Source organism: Ptychodera flava, chromosome 19 (genome assembly GCF_041260155.1).
Source record: "Ptychodera flava strain L36383 chromosome 19, AS_Pfla_20210202, whole genome shotgun sequence".
Lineage (NCBI taxonomy): Eukaryota > Metazoa > Hemichordata > Enteropneusta > Ptychoderidae > Ptychodera > Ptychodera flava.
The window spans coordinates 35,161,826-35,182,195 of record NC_091946.1 but is presented as its reverse complement, the minus strand read 5'-3'; the positions used below and the strand labels follow the sequence as shown (position 1 = coordinate 35,182,195).

The 20,370-nt window shown below is 38.0% G+C and overlaps 1 protein-coding gene across 1 annotated transcript; it reads right to left on the bottom strand.

Annotated features, from left to right (window-relative positions):
• Nucleotides 1–1,215: 1,215 nt before the first annotated feature.
• On the bottom strand, nucleotides 1,216–15,776 carry LOC139119378 (protein IWS1 homolog). Its single transcript, XM_070683171.1, has 16 exons — nucleotides 15,608–15,776; nucleotides 14,330–14,442; nucleotides 14,025–14,204; nucleotides 13,143–13,989; nucleotides 12,509–12,716; nucleotides 11,050–11,113; nucleotides 10,465–10,513; nucleotides 9,855–10,044; nucleotides 8,999–9,146; nucleotides 8,503–8,585; nucleotides 7,533–7,662; nucleotides 6,429–6,546; nucleotides 6,084–6,192; nucleotides 5,426–5,485; nucleotides 4,929–5,046; nucleotides 1,216–2,614 (listed from the first exon to the last, which is right to left on the bottom strand). Exons 1-16 carry the CDS (start codon nucleotides 15,633–15,635, stop codon nucleotides 2,486–2,488), a joined length of 2,574 nt encoding a protein of 857 aa, XP_070539272.1. The 5' UTR covers nucleotides 15,636–15,776; the 3' UTR covers nucleotides 1,216–2,485.
• Between the last annotated feature and the right edge of the window lie 4,594 nt (nucleotides 15,777–20,370).

Below are 20,370 nucleotides of genomic sequence, written 5' to 3'. Positions count from 1 at the left end.
ATTTTATGAGTATGGCATCCGTTTATTCTTCAGCCCGTTTAAATGTGCAGACATGGTTCAAATCAGCAAGCAGTGATACTTTTATAAATGTCCTTCAGTTAGCACATTTACACTAACCAAATTTGGTTTGAAAATAAAATAATGAAAATAATGCATAAATTTGCAGCTATTGAGGCTTTAACACAGGGACACACATGTCGATCTGTGGGATACCTTGTTTTTTTTCACTGATTCTCAATGTCTGACCCAACAATGATTTAGGAAACCCGCTACGTTGTTTGGGAACCATGGTAACATATCTGCTTTCTTCTAACAAAACTGCAACGATGTACATGTGATTTTGAATCTACAATATTAGAATAGGGAGACAGCATAGCCTCCTCTTTAAAAGGGCCAGTTAAAGATTTTTACCGGGTCACTCTGAAATGCACCAGGAAAAACTGAGCTACCCAATCATTGATTTGTCAGTCTAACTCTTGTTTTACTCTATGATTTTTCATAGTTTTCAGCTAGTCTGGTTCCCTGACCCGTTTTCTACGGAAGAGGGCGTTGAGATGGGCCCATTTTTCCCCACGCCCTCTACTGTAGAAAACGGGTCAGGAAACCAGACTAAGTTTTCAGCCTCAATTCAAAGTTCTTGTCTTTCTTAGAAGACCAAAAAACACTTTATCTCAGTATCACTCTATTTCATGTGCTTCTATATTTCTGAACATTAATGTGTTCATTGTGTCTGCGACCAGTCTATTTCTCAGTGATATCTTTTTGGTGCACTAAAGCCTCGCTCTCACACTCTGTCTGAACAGGAGGTATACGTGCAATTTCAAACAAAAATTTGGAAATAGATCACTGTGATATTTGTAAATCGAATCCCCAGTCTGGATAATTTATCTCTTTGTTATTGCTGCCGTAGTACTGATCCCCTGACCATAGCCCTCTTTATATACATCAATATTCACTTCCTACTTTTTAGCTTTGATTGTAACCCCAGTCAGTGCAAGAAGAGAACAAGTCGCACTATGAACTTGCTTGATTTGAGCTGTGAGCTAAAAGCAAAGAGCTACCGCAGGTTGCTTGAAGCTTACTGCTTGTGGCGCAAATCAAACGCAGACACTGATTCGCCGTCTGTAATGAGAAACTAGCAAATTTGGCGTCCTTGCACATTATTACACAAACACATCACATTAATAAATCTTCTACCTCCAGTTTCATTTTCTTAAAACAACTTTATTTACCTAAGACAAACATTTTTTGATAAACTGAAATTCATATTAGTCAGCCTTTTATTGATCAAAAAGGCACATTACCCCCTGTCCCGATAATGGAATGGCCTAGCCGAAGAAACTAAAAAAAGGCACAAACATAAAATAAAATAATACATTTCCTCACTTCATAAAACATACTACAAAAGGTTGGCATGACAACATCAGAAGAAGCAAAGTTGAAAAGGGTCGAAGCAAACTTTGAAAGACGTATAACATGATAATTTGTTGGATTCCAGGGTAATTATTGGGTGAGTGTGGTAAGCACTGCTCATATAAAATACGGCCATTTCATTTTTTCAAGCAGAGCTGTTTATGGTACTACAAACCCCCACCCCTCCCGAAAGGGTGATTGTGGTCTGGGGTTGTCTGTACATATACACAGCAGATTGCCTTTACACTGTACATCTGTGTGCATGCTCACAAAAGTTCTGTCGTAACATGTTGCTTGTATGATAAGCAATACACGAAAATGAAATGGTGAAATGAATTTTTAAATTCTGTCATGCTTTGTATTTGTACTGCTCATATTTCCTCAGCAATTGCATCTCTTTTAAAGAATGGCTGTTTTTACGTACATTAAAATTGATGGCAGTCACATCCATGTATCTGTGAAGGCTGGTATGTTAAATTTACCCTAATCAAATGCATAAAATCATATAAAACACTGGAAATGTATAAATTCTGTTCCTTATGAGTAAAACAGTTACTTAAGTGTTTGCAAGCTGCTTTTTGTAAAATATATTGACACTTCCTTACGTAAAGTGGCACTTTTTTGACACAGAAAACCATTTAGGAATAAACTTTCGTTTGATTGGTCCAAACACAATGCCAACATGCCATTGTCATCACAGGCGGACGAGGTGATTGGTTCAAAAAGGCAACAACTGATGACTGAACCAGGTGCACGCTGGCTACATGGAAAACGTCGCTGATGAGTCAAAATGCTGTGGTGGCATGGGAGCTGTAAGTCTCATTTTCCGAGTAAGTGTAGCTATGGATTATCCACAAATTGGTCTCCCGTACTTGATACTTTTTCAACGGCCATCTGCTTCCATCATAGCCATGTCCGAATGGAAAAAAGACTTCTTTAATACAAAAAGGTTCAGGGATTGGAATTGTAGATTCCATGTCGCACTGATGGAACATGATGATCAAAATGAGAATCAATGCAAAATGTACATCCAAGGTCATCCACACCTTTCACCAGTGATATCATGGCACAGTTACAGAGACATTTTTCTTCCTTCAATGCTAATGTTCACTGCCCGCTGATTTTTGTTTTTGCTCCTGCTTTGCTTTTCTTTGAACTTTCTCATGTGTTTGTCATACCGACTCAGTTGTTTCTTTGATGACTGAAAAAGAAAACAAACACAAAAAATACCGTCAAGGACACTATGTGCTCACATTCGGTTTGAATTGGTCCATTCGAGAAATATTTAAACCAGGAAAACAGGAATGACAAAAGCAATTAAGGTCTCCAACTTAGGTACTGGATGTCATCTTTAGGAACATGCATATCAACTTCTATAGCAATGGGAGAAGCAGATCCTAAATACATAAGCAAATGTCAACAACGAAAAACAGAGAAGGCTTGATAAAAAGAAAAGGTGGGATTGGGCAAAAAATGCACAAGGGATCTGGTAAAAAAGTAATGCTACATCATTGATCTTCTAAAAAACCCTACCCCCTTCTGCATATCAAATGTTCCATCCCTTGGTATTACATAAGACCAAATGACAGGAAGTACATTTACAACCTTGGAGATTTTTAAGTCATGCCATGAGTGTTATCATTCTAATGTAAACAGCACTTAAGTTAGTTACAGATAGTGAAATGCCTTCCACTGTGGGTGGTGATTACAACATCTGGAATTATCCTGGATCCAAATTTCTCATCAGTTTTTGTATGTCTTACATAATAAAGTTGCAAAAATTGGTCCAAAATGAAAAAAATCACCTCAGCTTTGTTTTCTGGATCAAATTTTCCTACAAATTGGTATCAAATATGACAAAATTATGTTCACAGCCTTCAAAATTGTCTCACAACATATCCTGGGTAAGTATAGGTCATTTAAGGTCACAAACTGAGAAAAGTACCTAAAATATACAAATTTTGGGGTTTTCCAACACTTTGAGCAGAAAATTTATCTAATAACATCTTTCGGGACTTTATACCAAATTACAAAGCTATCAAACAAGGGACTTTATACCAAATTACAAAGCTATCAAACAAGTAATGTTGAGATAAAGTTTTCTTGACCAAAATGACAATATTGTCTTAAAAATACAATTTTTTATATTCAGGACAATTTCCACATATCTAACTATTGTCATCTCTGTACGTCTGTGTACGAAATATGAAAGCTGTCTGTCCAGGGTTTTAAAAAGGAAACACTGTCTAAGATTTTTTGACCAAAAATGACAAAATTGCACAAAAATAGTAATTTTCCCAATTTTGTCATAATTTCAACAAATTAGAAGAGTAACACCCTTGCAAAGAGACAACCCAAATTTGAGAGTGATTGGGCCGGCGGTTTCAGAGAAGAAGAATTTTTACTGAAAATGAGAAAAATCACAAAAAAATTCAGCAAAAATACAAAATTAAGGATATCTTCACAATATTCATAAAACTGTACAAGGTTAACCTAAGGTACTTGCACACAAATTTTCAAAGCAATCAAAAAAGCGGTTCTTGAGTTATTAATTCTTAACCATTTTCACATTTTGTAAGCTCATTTGCATAATTTTGGCAATGCAGACTTCATTTGAACAAAATCCCATCTATAGCCCAGGATGCATCCACACACCAAATACCAAGCTGAAACGTGCAGCGGTTTGCGTGTTTTTGATGTTGACGGACATACTGTACATACATACATACATACATACATACATACACACATACATACAGACGCCATCGACTTCAGCCTATACGATAAACTCACATTGGTAAAACCAAATGTGAGCTAACAAAAACGAAGTTTGATAAAAGAGTAGAGTAAGTCTTTTTAGCTTTGACTGATAACTTGATATTCAAAATGCAACGTTAGCTTCTGTTTCTGATTCATTTTCAAATTCTGACAATGAGAATATCATTGTGAATTTAACTATGTCAAAAAGTGCAGTTAATATTGACAAGAAATCTTTTAAAAGTTATTCAAGATACCATCACGTTCATTCAACATCTGCCTGTTTTACTTGATTTGTCCAGAGCTTGTATGAATTGTTATAGTGGAAATAAAGGTGGTATAAGCTACCCTACAATGTGGTTTTAGAGTTCCACATAAGCACAACTAGCTGTGTTGCATTCATAACACTATAATAGACTGTGAAATCCAAGTACAAAAAGTGTTTTATCATTTTCCCCTAATAAAAAAACGGTAGACTAAAACAGCCATTTTGAATTTCAAATATCGGTAAATTTTAGGTAATTTGTTTGTCTTATTTAGGACTTTACAAGGTGGGCCCTGATTTTAATGTTGATTGTAAATGAGAATGGTTTAAGTATGGTCAAAGTTTGAGCTAAGTTTGTGTTCAAGGTAAGTACTATGTGTGTCAAATATCATTGCCACTTATTGACAAGTGTCAATTGGTACAGCAAATCACATTTCCTGTACTATTCAATATCAGCCAACCAGATTTCCCCTACTATTCTACATCCACTTACCCTCTCATACTCAGTATCTGCAGAAACATTCCATTTTGGTCTGACGACATAATCTTTTGTTGATGGCATTGGTACCCTAGCACGGCCTATCCAGCCTTTGTCTCCCGGTCTGAGAGCTCTGAAAAAGGAAAAAAAATACAAACCGCACATTGAAATTCAAACTCTCCTCCAACGATTATTAACCGAGGTGGTGGCTTTTATGTATGGGTGATCAAAACATGTGTGTATTTATGAAGAAAATTAGGATTATACAACTGAAACTGTAGGTGATGTGAAATCTGCTGGAAAATTGCCGGGCCAAATATGGACCTTTGTCACTGAAATACAAAGTTTTAAAAAAATGAAAAAAAAACAGAGCACACTACTTTAGGTGAAAAATGCACTGGTGGTTAGGCCAGAATATTTTGTGTTCAGCGATGTCTGAAAATTTTTGTTTGATATTATCCGGAAACATTATCATGTCCACAATGTGCACAACAATATAAATAGAAACTTACTTCTGTTCACCTTGGAATGCGCCCTCTATTGTTTTTGGTTTTGTGTTGTCCGTGTCAGAGCTAGTAGCAGAAAGATGGAACATTATCAGTTAGTACAGTGTTCAAAACCAATGAAACAATTTCATTGGTAAGTAGCTTTAACATTTGATTTTTTTCACAATTTTTGTTGTGTATGTCAATAGCAAGTTCTTGTTCTACTCCCAAAACCTTGTTGAAACACCTAGTATTTAGTGTGTACATGTAGAATACATTATAGTTTACATTTGCATTCTGGTCCATACAGACAAGAATTCACTTGTCAATATTAACAAACCAGCCTACAGACGTACAGACTGAGTTGACAAGCTGAATACTGTGTATCTAAACATACTTTGGCAACATAACAAGAAACGGCTACTAGTTTTAACCCTTTCACCACCATGGTTTGTCCCAAATCCATTGTTTTCTATGGTAAAGTTGGACCTGTATACAGGGAACTTGGGGTGAAAGGGTTAAATATCTATAAATCCCAATCCCTTTTTTCTGCAAGAGAGGAAATCATCACTGATAAATTTTCTATTTATTGTCATGATGATCAAAACAGTCTTGTCCTATTTCCTTGATACACAAAAACTTCATGAAATCTAGCTCAGTTCTTTTAAAACTTGTCCAGCCTTACCTGAGTCTCCTCCTCTTTGGCATCTGTGCATAGTCCCTGGCCTCTCTTTCTTCTTTCGTCATGGATTTGAAATTTGCTTCAACACCGAAAATTGGCCTGGACCATTCATCTGGATGATAAAACAAAATATCAGCACCACAGTATTTGAAACCTTTCCTGTCTTCCTCAAGAGGACTAAAAATATTGCACCAAATGAGGGATGACAAATTTTAACATTCAGTCAAACTAAATGTTTTACTCATATCTACCTGTTCACCGCCTTGCCTTGGTCTATTCCTTTATTTCAATACTGACAAGGGTGAATCCATTCATGCAAAAAGGGGTGAACGGTGAGGTAATACTTACTGATAAGTTTTCCTGCTAATTCTCGATGTACTCGTAATTCTTTTGGATGTTTATAGAGAAACATGACAGCTCTTCCTATACCACTGGTTTTCAGTGTGTGTGAATCAACTGCAGGCAGCTGTATATCAAATACCCAGAAACATATATGCCAACTTATTCTGAGCAAACAAAATGAATACTGGCAGAAAGGATATTGACAGAGATGGTATCTCTCTCTCTCTCTCTCTCTCTCTCTCTCATGAAATGATGGAATTACTGAGTATAGAGGATATTGCTGATGTAGCATTATTTAACAACACATGTATAGCTTACGTGTAATCATAATTGTCTGACAACAAAATTTCTTACTGAAGTCAGAAAAATGTCTCAAGAGGAAGGACACTATTGTCATGAATGACCCCTTCATGAACAAACATCCTGGTATTTTGCATCAGTGTTTGGGGTACATAGGTTAATGGTATACAGTCACCTGTGATTTAAATATGCCCAAATGGGCGTTCCTTGTATTCAAAATGCCCATGTGAGGGCGCTGTTTTTAAAAAGCTGCCACCCGCTTAAAATCTGTGATTGGTTAGATTTTCTCTTTCCATGGTAACTAAGGCAATAGGTGACAGTATACCTTTTATGTTGTGAGAACCCCGTAACATTTCTGTTGATCCCGAATACGATTGCATTGACATAACATGACCACTGTGGGTGGTATGTCATATGCAAAATTAAACAGTTTACGATTAGAAACAAGGAATCAGCTTTCACAATGACACAGTGACAGCGGGTGGTATGTATTATCAACATTCAACATTTTACCATGAGAACATATAAATACTTTGGCTTGCAGGGGTCTGAGGCAATTCAGGACTTAATTCAGTGGATACTGTTGGCAGATTTAGAATGTACAGTCAAACTGGTGGATTCACGGCACCGAAAAAATAATGCAGAGGTTATGAAACTGGCTAATTGTCTATGAACTTGAGCTCTTTAAATATCATCCATGGTCTAAGCTGTAAACAGTCAGACTACTGGATAATAATTAATATAGAATTTGACATGAAGATACACTGTAGTCTACATTTTGCCTTATAAGGCATGAATGAGTATACTGACCTCTCTGAGTGTTCTCAGAAGACCTTCTCTGATTCTAAGATGTGGTAGACTTCTGTCTGGCAGTGGTGATAGCCACTCACGTATGGCGGCTAAAATACCACAATCTATGAATGCTACATGTAAATCTTGTCTGAAAGATAATACACAAACAACGTGTGAGAGACACATATCACTGATATGTAATCCTGAAAAGCTGTTTCAGAAATGATAATTTACTAAGTTTTTCTTCCTGATAATGCAGAAGGAACTGGTAACATGTACAAATGGTTAATGAAAGTACTTTTGAGTTGGATCAAAATTCACATACACACAATGGCTATGCTTTGCTAATATTGTTACTATTTCTGTGATAAGTGACGTTGCTGGTCCATGTTGTTGGATGTTATGATTATAGTAGATGTCTGCAACATAATGCAAATCAGAGATGCAAGCATTGATAGAGTTTTCTTTCACAACAAAGTAAACACTTTTGAATCGGTCACTGTTGACATATTTGGTAAGTAATTTTTGGCCTCGTGTCCCCATAGACAGCATTAAAAGTTAACTGTTACAAAAGTTTTGCCAGACATTACCAAACATGGCGAGTTATGTCCATTGTATTGTCATTTTGATACTGTTGATAAATCATATAGCTTACATCTAACATATGGCTTTTGAGAATTAAATCTCACAAAAATAAAAGAAAAGTTACAAGGTATCTGGTCTTTACTAGCCTGTCCTATCTGTTAAGCTTCTGACAATGTCAAATGATATCAGATTTAAAATTACAGTCTAAAGTGAACCCTTCAGGGACTGAGAAAATTGTTCGGTCTGGAGAGATGTTTTGTTTGTAGAGGTCCTTTTAACATAGGGTTGAGTTTAGACAGGTTTCCAGTTTAGACAGGGTTTGGTTTAGACAGGTTACATTTTATATATAAACTTCTCAATTATTTATGAGAAACTTGAATGCCTTAAATATGTTTTTACTTACTTTTTTAATTGTGACAAAACTAAAGGCAACATTTTAAGTTTATTTACAGCTGCTTTCCCTGATTTATTCAATTCTTTGTCTTTCTGTAATAGAAAGAAAACAAAAATTCCATGCATTATTTACAAACCATAACCAATAAACATCAGTGTTCCCTATCCCATAAATATAAATATACATATAAACGTGTAGTAGCATAATGTTTCGCGGGAATCTAATGAAAGGTTTCCTTGCAATTAAATTCAGCACTATTCTGAAGAGAATAAACAACTATAGTACATCAGTTTTTTTGGCACATTTGCATGATTTGTATTTATTTTCAACTTATATTTTCCTCTCATCCTGTTCTGATATTTAATCTTAGTTCTTTTCACCAGATCTATAAAACTTTTCAATGTGCACAAATTCACTCTGCTGCAAAATATTTCTTCAATAAACAACAACAAAGCTGACCAGGTGGAAAGTGATCTTTGTGGAAACACATATGCAAGTAACTTACTTTGGCAGCTTCTTTCATCTGGTTCACCATGGCAACAATGATGTCATCATTATCGTTGATGATGTCATCACCTCGCCGCCGCCTTCTCCTGGCTTTATTCTCCTGTTTCTTCCTGGCCATCATGAGATCAAAGTCGGACACAAAATCCCTATGGAAGTGGAAGTACAAAGACATCGGCCTTATGACATTCATACAGAATTTTTCCAAGTTCTGAAGCTCTACATTACTGAGCACGAGTACGTACTGAGTATAACATTGCTACCATATTTTTAAAAATCTCCACTCTGCTAAACTCTGCCAAAGCTTACAGCAACAAAGTAAACACATTTTTCACTTACACAAAATACCATCCACTCCTAAGAGAAATGTTTTTAATTCCTGTTATTATGCCACATTGTCTTTGAAGGTCACTATTTCAATACAAGATGATGGATTTGATTGATTAATTTATTCACAGTTTTTGTGTACTTGCTTGCAGCAGCCAGATATGACTTGACAGTCATAAATTATTTTCTTTTTAAATTTTTGCTGTATGTTTGTTATCAATGCTTGGAAACATTCTGTGGTCACACTTTGGTAAGCATTTTACACAACCTGCTTTCAATTTCAAACCATCTTATTGAAAAAAATACAAAAACATAAGCCTAATTGGGCTTTCAAGTGTTTTACAACATATTGCAAGAGCAACTTAGAGCTAACACTGGTTGCTACATGTATGTACATGATTTGACAATTATCACTAATGCTTGGACATATGACCTGCTGACTAGGGCTGAAGTCAATGTGAGTTTGCTTTCCATAAAACCAATGAAGGCATTCACAGAAATCCTGCAATCACAGAATAATAAATACATACTCATTGTTTCTTGACTGTTTTCTAAGCTCCTCGTCGCCTTCATCAGAGTCATACTCCCCTTCTGCAGCAGTTGCTGGTGCCTCTGTTTGCTCTGTTTCCATGGCAGCACTTTCATCCTCCCCCTCTCCTTCTGCCTCCTCTTTCTCTTCTTGGAGACCAAGGTCGTCATCTTCATCCGATGAAATCATTGCTGAAAGAAAATAGGATCAAATGGATTATATTTCACTTTTTACAATTCTGTCATTTCATTTTAATTACAGTTTTTCACTTCTGTTATAACTCTCCTTTTGGAGTTACAAGGACATTCTCACATTTGCCTACAATCTTTATCACTATCAAAATATATTTGGCAGAAAAATTGGACTTTCACAAAGACAAATGGGAACAAAGACTCACACTTTTAGTGTACACAATTATTTCAACATTCAAATGAGTTACTTAATAATCAATTTCCTTTTTCTTTACTTACTTCCTTAATTAAGCAACCAGGTAAAAATTACAATGATTTCAGTAGATTGGTTTTCAACCTGTTTGTAGACACAACTATATCATGAGACTGCTGCTAAATTACGCAGAAGGTAAGAGACAATTTCTAAATTCTATGACTAACCTGATTTCTTCCTTTTTGCTGTGCTTTCAAGATCTGCTGCATCAAAACCCTGGTGATAGAGAAAAGGAGAGTGTATGGGTGAAGACAATGTGAACACACTGAATGTTTCACATTTGCGTATCTCTATGAAAACTACAGTTAGCTCAAGACCATGTGCACTTGGAAGCTACTAACAAAGATTTAGCTTTTTTGTTTCCAAACTTCAATCACTGAAAGTCAACAATATTTTGTGCAAATACCAATACCAATGGGATTATTTAATTGTTTCATTCATTAGATACATACCTGACATAATATTTCTTTCAAAAATCACAATATTATTGAATGAAGTAAAGGAACTGTGTTAATGATCACAACAGAGATGTTCCTTTGACAAGGGCTTGTAAGAAAACATTCCACCCTTTATGATGAGAAATAGCTAGGAGACCTTTATATGAAGACATGTGTCTCGCTCAAAAATAAGAAGTTTGGGAAGCAAATATTGATTACCATAGGGTGACAGTTGACAACAGCTTACAAAATAGAAAAGTATAAATTTGGCATAAAATGTTTCCCAGATGTAAATTTTACTCAAAGTTAGCTTACTTCAAACTCTTCTTCTTCATCACTTGATCCAAAAATATCAGCAATCAATTCACCGACCTCTGACCTGAGAAAAGAAGCAATTTTGTGTTTGATGTCCAATTAAATCAAAATACAGATTTTACTGACTGTGATTGTTCTTATTTCATTCAATCTTTCACAGAATTCGAAGTTCAAAGAACAATTTTAAGATCCAGTAGTTTTGTACCTTTTGAAGAATTTTTCACCTTTTTAATGTCAACTACAGTTTCTTGTTCTATTTCCTAAAGCATGTTGAGATACAGTGTTCAGCTTGTCAACTCAGCCTGTACAAGTGTAGAGAGCATTGTTATTGTTAATAAGAGAATTCTATGCTGGTGAAGAGTTCAAATGTAAACAAGTTCACTTTACACATAAAAATGCTGTGTTGACGGACTAAATAGCTGGTGGTTGAACATGGTTTTAGGGAGTAGAACAAGAACTTGCAATTGACATACAAAATGAAATTATTATACATCTACCATCGAGAACAAAAGATTTTGCGTGCGCTAAAAAAGCCGTACGAAACGCCCGTTCCGTAACACGTACGGTTTCAAGGCACCCCACCCCCTGCGGCTGTATCTGCACGTTCACTGTAGAATGGTTTCAAGGGACCCCTTGGATGAGTGCCAGAACAAGTCTCGCGCGCGCTCTGTACGTACGTGTGTGTGTACTGCACACACTCCAAAGTTTGTAGAAGCGCTCCAAGATAGCGTTCCACACTGGCGCGATAAAATCGGAAGAAAAATGTTGACATTGCACGAAAACGGTCACTACTCTGACATTTGATGCCCAAGTCAGGAATTTAAGATGTATAATAATAAGGTTATTACGAAAATACCCTAAAGGATGCACTCGGACGTTGGCGCGGTGCATCGCCCTCCGCTTTGCGTTGGCAATACGCTGCGCCAATGTAATTGTGCATCCTTTGCGGTATTTTTGTAATAACCTCATAATAGTGAACATAATCATCAAAAGTTACAGCTACTGACACTTTAATGATCCTGTAAAGGATTCTAACTGTATGTGGTGGTTTTGACACTGACAAATAGTGCAGAATACATAATCAATACCTATGCAGTCAAACTATTTTTTTGTATTTGCAAAGATTTACAAGAAAAGTTTTTTTTCACCCAGTCTCTTGCATATTGTATTGTACATCACTGTATTCTGTAGCAGGTAACATGATGATGAGTTACTAGCCATGCATGCAGTCGTATCAATAACAATGTCATAACTGATTATACAGAGATATACAAAATCTATCTGTATAAATACAGAACGCCACAACAATCAGTCTTTCTCCACTACATATCAAACAAATGTCACTGTTATCAATGACCATAAACTAAGGATGTGTTACAGCACAGGACCAATGTGGCTGTACACTTGTATCTTACCACAAGAAATATCCTCTACATTGATCATAATCCTCACTACTTACTTTTCCTCATCACTTTCATCTCCGCTATCATCACTGCTATCAAGGGTTCGTTTCCTAGAAACTTTGACCTCTTCATCTTCCTCATCATTGCTGCCTGCTTGTCCAACCTCGTCTTCTCCATCTTCTGCTTCCCCATCCTCCCTGTCTTTGGCATCTTCATCCTCAGCATCAGATCTTTCTACTTCAGCTGAGTTTGCGTCTTCATCATCTGAATTCAAAGTCATTAGACCTGATTAACCTGTCATTCAATCTGTACAAACGTTTTGAAATTCAGACTTTGCCTACGCAAGGCTAGTAATGCAACCTTTAGTTTCAACAAACAGTGCTTGAAAAATCCAGTACTACAAAACTGAATTTGTTTGAGCAACTTTTAAAAAAAATTATGTATGTCGAGGGAAAATTAAAATTTAACTGAATTTACAATTCATCATGCTATCATCTGTTGAGATGTACAGTCGTTAAACTGAAAATCACTTTGATGCAAAAAGCAAATCCATCATACATCATGTCTTTATTCCAAAAACTCGTGCACTATTGATGGCATACCATTCTTGTTGTATTTTATAGTGTAAGGAAACAATTTACAGTTGCTGAGAACATGTTACAGAGTTTATCATGAAAGTGAATGACCAACCTTCCATCTTTTCATTTCCATCTTCCTCTTCTTCCAATATTGGGCTTTCTCTTTCTGCTTCCTCCTTGTCTCCGGATGACACTGCATCCTGCTCTTCTCTTTCCTCATTATCTCCTTCTACTTCATCTTCAGCGTCTTGATCAACATGTTCCATCTCATTGTCACTGTGCTCACCCTCTTCATCTTGTTCTCTGTGTTCTGGCTCATCAGCATCTTCATCTACTCCCTGATCAACATCACTTCCATCCTCTACCCTCTCCTCTTCCTCAGCACTTCCTTGGTCTTCTTCATCTTCCCTCACAGCTGCAGTTTCTCCGTCTTCCTCCTCCATATCACCCTCTGCTTCATCTTCAGCAGCAGGAGAGACAGCTTCCTCACCCTGGTCATCTTCCTCTCCAGATCCATGCTCTGCCGTCTCCTCCACCTCTCCATCTTCTTCCTCATTCTCACTGTGTTGTTCCTCTTCTACATCCTCTCTATCACTACCAGCGGTAACCTCATCCCCACTGGCAGCTTCATGTTCCTCGTCAACACGCTCTTCTCCATACTCATTTCCACTTTCCTCCCCTTCCACTTGCTGATTTTCTTCATCATTCTCATCCCCCCTCTCTTCTGCATCTACCTCCTCCTCCTCTTCTTCTTGATCCTCGACAGCCTCCCCCTCTCCTTCCTCCCCACTGTCAGCCTGTCCTCCTTCATCGTCACTGCCACCTTGCTCTGCTGTCTCCTCCATCTCCTCCTCTGCCTCCTCACCACCACTCTCAGGTTCCCTCTCACCTTCAGCATCACTCCCGTCATCCTCCTCATCGCCACTGGCAACTTCTTGCTCCTCATCACTAGGGGCAACCTCGCCATCTTCATTATCACTGGCCATCTCTTCACCGCCTCATCACCGGCTGTGCTGCCTGCATCCTCAGCTTCCTCCTCTTCCTCTCCGCTACCACTCTGTCTCTCCCCATCACTCTCTGCGGCTTCACTCCCCTCGTTCTCCTCACCACTCCCCTCCTCTTGGTCAGACTGCACCTCCCCTTCAGATTCATTGTCAGATCTGTATTCTCCCTCCTGTTGGCAAAAGGTGAAAAAATTCTTATGAAAAAAGTGCAATACCATTTTGGATGAGATACTTCAAGTAAAATGAACACCATAGTCTATGAACTTTTCTCGTGAGTAATGGGACTTGGCCTTACCTCTAAGTCCCCTGCCGTTTCTTCAACTTCCTCTTCTTCCTCCTCCTCTTCCCCCTCCTCTGGCTGCTCAACCCCATCATCTTCATATTCATCCTGGACCGGTGTACTGCCTCCTGAAAAAGAACAAAAGATTTCAAACAGATGTCAACCATCTTCCGCTCTGCTCATTCAAATATGGTGTAAAGAGTACAGCATCCAGTGATATCATACTCACACATGCTAAAATGTGATGTCAACAAAGATCACTATATTTCTACACATCTTGGTAAGAGAAGACAACGGAAATCATCATATTTATGTTTGATCTTTATGATGGGGTAGACCTATATACAACTTAATGTACAGGACAATGGGGTGAATTAGATCAGGGCGTTTACATGGTCAAGTCAGTAGAAATATGTTACAGTGTCCATGAGATGTTAATCCTTCGCAAGTTTTCACTAATTTGACCCAATAGCAACACTTAACTGGAAATCATAAGTTAGGGAAAGGCACAGTTATGCAATGAACAGTTACTATGATGGACGTTTATGCAACGGACTGTAGACTGCATTAACGGATCACTTCTACCTCATGCGACCAGCCAACAACAATATACCAACCAGTAATCACTAAAGTTAGCCTTTATCCTGCCAAGTTCATGTGTCACCCCATCAGGTCAAGTTGGTGGAAAAAAGTGAGCCACGATATGCAAAATATGTTGCACTTTAACAAAGACTTGGATACTAGTATTTTATAATCTACAGTTGCTTAACCCTAGCATATCGTGCTGATCATGAAGAAGGGGAAATGTGCACAGGTTTTGGCTCAATAGTCAATGCCCGTTTTGCTGACTTGGCATATGTGAGAGTTAGAGGTCTGGCAAATCAAAGTCAGCATTCATTCACATACCAGACACTTATCAAAATCACTGGATTTATCATAACTTATCATTTTCTACGATGTGCTGTGACCTATGCTGAGGTTGATCGCATCCTCTTGTAAGTAGTTGTAGGGCTTCTGACCAATGGCTTGGCACCAGTGGTAAACCAGTGCCGCTGCACTGCCTGCTGTACCGGGCGTGCTCGAGGACAGCCAAGCATGAATGACACAAAACTAACAAATATTTCTGGTGAATATGTTAAAGCCAAAATCTGACATCTCCGAGTCTGACAAGCGGCGCACTGAAACTAGTATTGATACACACTGCAGTATAGGTCTGCACAGTGTTTCACAGTACACGCGAGGAAATCATTGTTGATGTCGAGAACGGCTTCTCTGCTTTCTTCGGGTTCTTACCTTCACTTCCTTCGTATTCGGCTTCCATTTTATCGAAAACGGAATGTCTTCTTAAGTTTGGGTTGATATCTTGAGTGCAGCCAACCCAGTTGCCCGTCGTCTTTGAGTCACGTTAGCTGATCAACGCAACAAAGATACTGGCTAAAATGGCGTCGCTTCCTGGTTTCAGAGGAAGTGGTTCAGCTCAATCTGCGTTGGTGGCGCTGTACACGGTAACGAAAGTACGGCGCACAAGAGCGTGAGGGCAGCGCCATGTGCGCATGCTGCATAAGGGCAGATATGTCCGTCCCCAGGGGTGGGGCGGGGAAGGGGCTGTCTTGGTCTGAGCACAGATTTCTTGTTGCTATTGTTCATTTTATTTTAATACGTTGGAGTATGATACTGCTGATAAAATTTTATATACCAACCTAAAGTGTCGTGGTCTTTATAGAAGTGGATTTCTTCTCCTTCACTGCGTGCACATTATCATGTATTTTACTAATATGTAGACTCTGTCACCAGATTGTCACCAGATTAATGGAAAATTAGGATGGTAACAATGACGACATGCGACCTTTTCTCCGCTGTTGTCATATATTTCTTTCGAATTAGAACAATATGCATATTTGTCTTCGCAAAATTCAACCTATTCTTAGATGTCAGCCATGTGAAGTAGGCCCATTTTTTTCAAAAGTAGCGAGTTTAGCCGAAAAGTAGTTTTAAAATGGTCTTTTATTCGCACCTTTTTTCCACATTTGAGCACCCCATCCATATTTTCGTTGTTGACCCCTTATTATCATAAAACCTCAACCTAAGTATTTTCGGGGGGGGGGATGTTGTCTTGAGGGAGCGGACTTACCACCCATCCCTTGTATGATTTCACGTTCCCAGTGAACAAAGTGATTTGGCTATTCGATATCGCTATTGTGGAATAGTCATTATACCAGCAGCAGTTTCCGGCTTCGTTAATTGACAAGGACTGGAAAGTTATGGTCAAGGGAGCTTTCACTTATCATGGACAGGGTGAGTGGAACTCCGGGTGAATATATAACACGACCCTCCTAAAAGCACTTTCTAAATTGTGACTCAAATAGTAATTGCTGAATTCGCCATTGCCAACTTGAAAAGTACGCATATGACTTTGATAAATCTGCTGACTTTGATACATGTAATTTATATATAGACTATCTTATTGTTGTTTTTTGTGTTTGTGTTTAAGCTTATGTTACTATTTGCTGATAAAGTAGAAGCTACTAAGTTGTTGTTGCTTCGATCGTGTTGCTTTCGTTGCGTAAAATCACAAATGAATACACAACAGTCCCTCCATCACCGTTCATAGAGAACAAAGTGATAAAATAATAAAGAACTACATCTTTCCCCTGACACAACATGTCATCTTCCCCGCCAACTAATAAAATAAAATAAATGCCTCCTGCCAACAAACCATTTGCGAACAATTTTTTGACAAACAGCTTCACTGACTGCCATTTGTCTTATCAAGGCATACCCGAACATGGACACACCGTAGGCGACGTAGCGTCAGTGGACCTCACGTATACCGATGGAGTGACAAAACACAGGGCTCAAATTCACTTTTTACATAGAAATCCAACTGGACAAGCATTTCAGAAAATTAGTTATCTTAGAAAAAATATAGTTTTCCTTCCTTAATCACAGCCATATAGCATATGTTTATAGCTTGCCATGAACACAATATGAATATCACCGCCTGACAGCATCTCTCATTTCCATCCAGTCAGCTGAGTAACACAGTAAGATTGCAGGAAAGTACTTTTAAGTCGAAGTGTCATGGTTCGATTACAATTAATGTGTCTAAACACATTAATTGATAACTTAAATTACTAAAAAGTATCAATACCCGTATACTCAACTTCAAGTTGAATACCATAATTTCTTTTATTCTAAGTGTCGCTGAAAATGAGAAAAACTTTGGCATTTTACCGTTTTCCATATTGTCAACATGGTGCAATAAGCATTCATTATTTATTTCGTGCATGCTGTGGTTAGTGTATACTGAATATTACTTTATGAAGTAGAATTTTAATTGACTGGTTGCGACTGCTCTGAACCATGGTAATATAAATCACATAAGGTTGAGGTGGCGGAAGTGTTTTATGAGCTTAGAATTGTTACAAGAAAACATTAAAGGGATACACAGGATACAGTCGTCGGAACTGCGCTCAAAGGTCGTATGGGACCCATACGACCGATGTAAACACTGTATACAAGGTACGATGGTAATTGATGCAAATTACATGTCTGTCATAATCTACATCGTATAATTTAAATGTTGCAGCTATGATGATGAGGTGCATCTAGATATCGTGCACCAAATGCACTGTTTGTAAACTAGAAACTCGCACAGGCGCAGTCCCGACGACTGTTTCCCTTTAAGTTGTCCATAAGCTTACCTGACCTATAAATTTACATCAATAATAGTCGACATCGATTGACTGCAACTCTAGATTCTCTTTTGAATTTGTATTTTCCAAGGAAACCACGATGGCAAAACACTGCAGCTACAATTACGGGTCGATATACATGATATTTAACTTCGTCGTTCGAAATCACACGTTAGCGAAAATTGGATTTTCACAAGGGCTCGTCGTGAGTGGGAGGACTGTGGTATATTTCAGTCAATGTGTACCACGGTTACGAGTGTTTCGATACATATCGGCCGCCGCGTGGTATTGTTCTATGCATACCACGCGGCGGCCGCTATGTATCGAAACACTTGTAACTGTGATATGCATGGCTACCTTTGTCGATTTTTTCTGAGCTTATGTACCATTGATGCTGTATATGTGTGCGTCAGGGTGAGGTTTCTTTAATGTTACTGGTTGCGCCTCCACAAACAGCCCTAACACACGATAATAGGTAAACATTTTGATCCGGTTCGTACCGCAACGTTCAAACCTGTGTTGTTCCTTTTCCTAGTCTTTGAACCACAGTCACTCGTGAGCTATTCAGCTCTGGGACTATTCGCCCCATAGACGTGAGAAAAGCATATGAAGCATATGTACACATGTCTATGGGGCGCATAGTCCATGAGCGGAATAGATCACAGGGGACTGTGCTTTGAACTAAAACAGTGCATCCATCGACTATTTCAACTTGCTTGAGCGCCCTCAGTTGGCGATAAGCTCAAAGGTTCGGCACGTAGCGTGTAACAACACAGTGTACAGTCCTTCAGGCAGAGATAGATGTGCCAGGTACACTCATCTGTTCTTCTCCACAACTGTTGCATTTTAGCATAGAGTATTGCAAACAATATTCGAGCCGCTAATCAGTTGTTCAGATAGGAAGGTAATCTCCGCGTTGGTGATCGGTGGAAAAACTAATGAAATGCATCAAAGGGCAAGTAACAGATATGGATTGTTTTCTTTGAAATACTATACAGAAATAGCGAGGGTAAAGTATAGGCAAATACACGGCACAGGTTAGGCTTGTATAATAAAAATCTTTAATAAATGAGATTTCTTTATCATACCTTCTAGACGAATATCGTTAATAATACCTTGTGATTGTAGTCTAGGGTCCGTTCATGTATGTAGCTTTACTGTTCTTACATGTAGATGCTGTGTGGTAAAACTGTCGGCTCCGAAACAGAGAAATGACATAGCGAGACACAAAATTCGAAAGACTTATTTGTCTCGCTCCATGTCGGCAACGCAAATATAGTTTTCATATATCTGTTTTGAATGAACATAATATCGAATTATTCAATGAAATCACACATTTAAATAGCTAGATTTCACATTGTAATACAATGATTGCCCATACTATAGGATTTCCCAAGTTGTACATGATTTTCTGTTTGTCATTTCTCTCTCTATGGTTTGTTGACATATTTAAACCACTATTCCCATCGTCATTCCTCCATCGCGTTAACAAAAAATCGAACTGTGCAATTTCTTAAATTTTAGAAAGAATTGAACTAAGGGCACACTCGTTTGCTCTACATTTGTATATTTACGATTTGTTGCACACACTTGCGATGCTTTGCAAATTCGAGATAATGACATCCAGAATAACGGTATTACACTTTTTAAATTCATAAAATGACAGCCCCAGGATCGAAGTGTAGCTATTTTGTATAGATCTTGTTGTCAGAGGCATGTTTATATATGAGTGATTTTAATAGTATTTCTGTAAATTCATTACGGTTGTTCGATCAGTGTATGATACGATATACGCACAGCATATTCTAACAAAGAGTTTGTTTTTCACTTTTAACCTCTCAATTTCGCCTTTTCAATATCCTTTAATTTACAACGGCCCTCGCTTAAATTCAATGGAAGTCAAATTCACGCGCATCATTGTCCCTGAGTCTGACGCTAAGTCTTCTTGTCTCACATGATGCTCCAGTTCTATCAATCTCTGTGACCTCGATAACAAATAACAGTTTCATATTTTAGGTAAAATACATGACACTAATTTTTTTCCAAAACAACCTTTCACTCAAATATCTAAATTAATAACACGTATTACTTATCCTCTACAACAGCTGTCACTTAAATATCTAGGGAGCCGTCATTATTTGCGGCCGGGGATGGGGTGTGTGTGTGTGTGGGGGGGGGGGGGGGGTCGTAGCATTTACATTAGAAAGTCCGAAATTTGGAGTACTCCTCTGCCACGATGAATTGGAGTAACCCCCTCTCTAAGGAACACAGAAATTTTGACTGACCCCACCCCTAACTTGGAAAGGTGAAATATCGATTCATGTATTTATATAATTTACGGATACGGCAATAGTAAAATAT

What these genes read in the sequence shown, in the direction of transcription:
- LOC139119378 (XM_070683171.1), bottom strand. Translation starts at nt 15,635, where the DNA reads ATGGAAGCCGAATACGAAGGAAGTGAAG. An exon ending in GCACAGCCGGTGATGAGGCG is followed by an intron (nt 13,990 to 14,024) that starts GTGAAGAGATGG and finishes GAAGATGGCGAG; the next exon opens with GTTGCCCCTAGTGATGAGGA. An exon ending in GATGAAAGTGATGAGGAAAA is followed by an intron (nt 11,114 to 12,508) that starts GTAAGTAGTGAG and finishes TTCTTTTCTCAG; the next exon opens with GTCAGAGGTCGGTGAATTGA.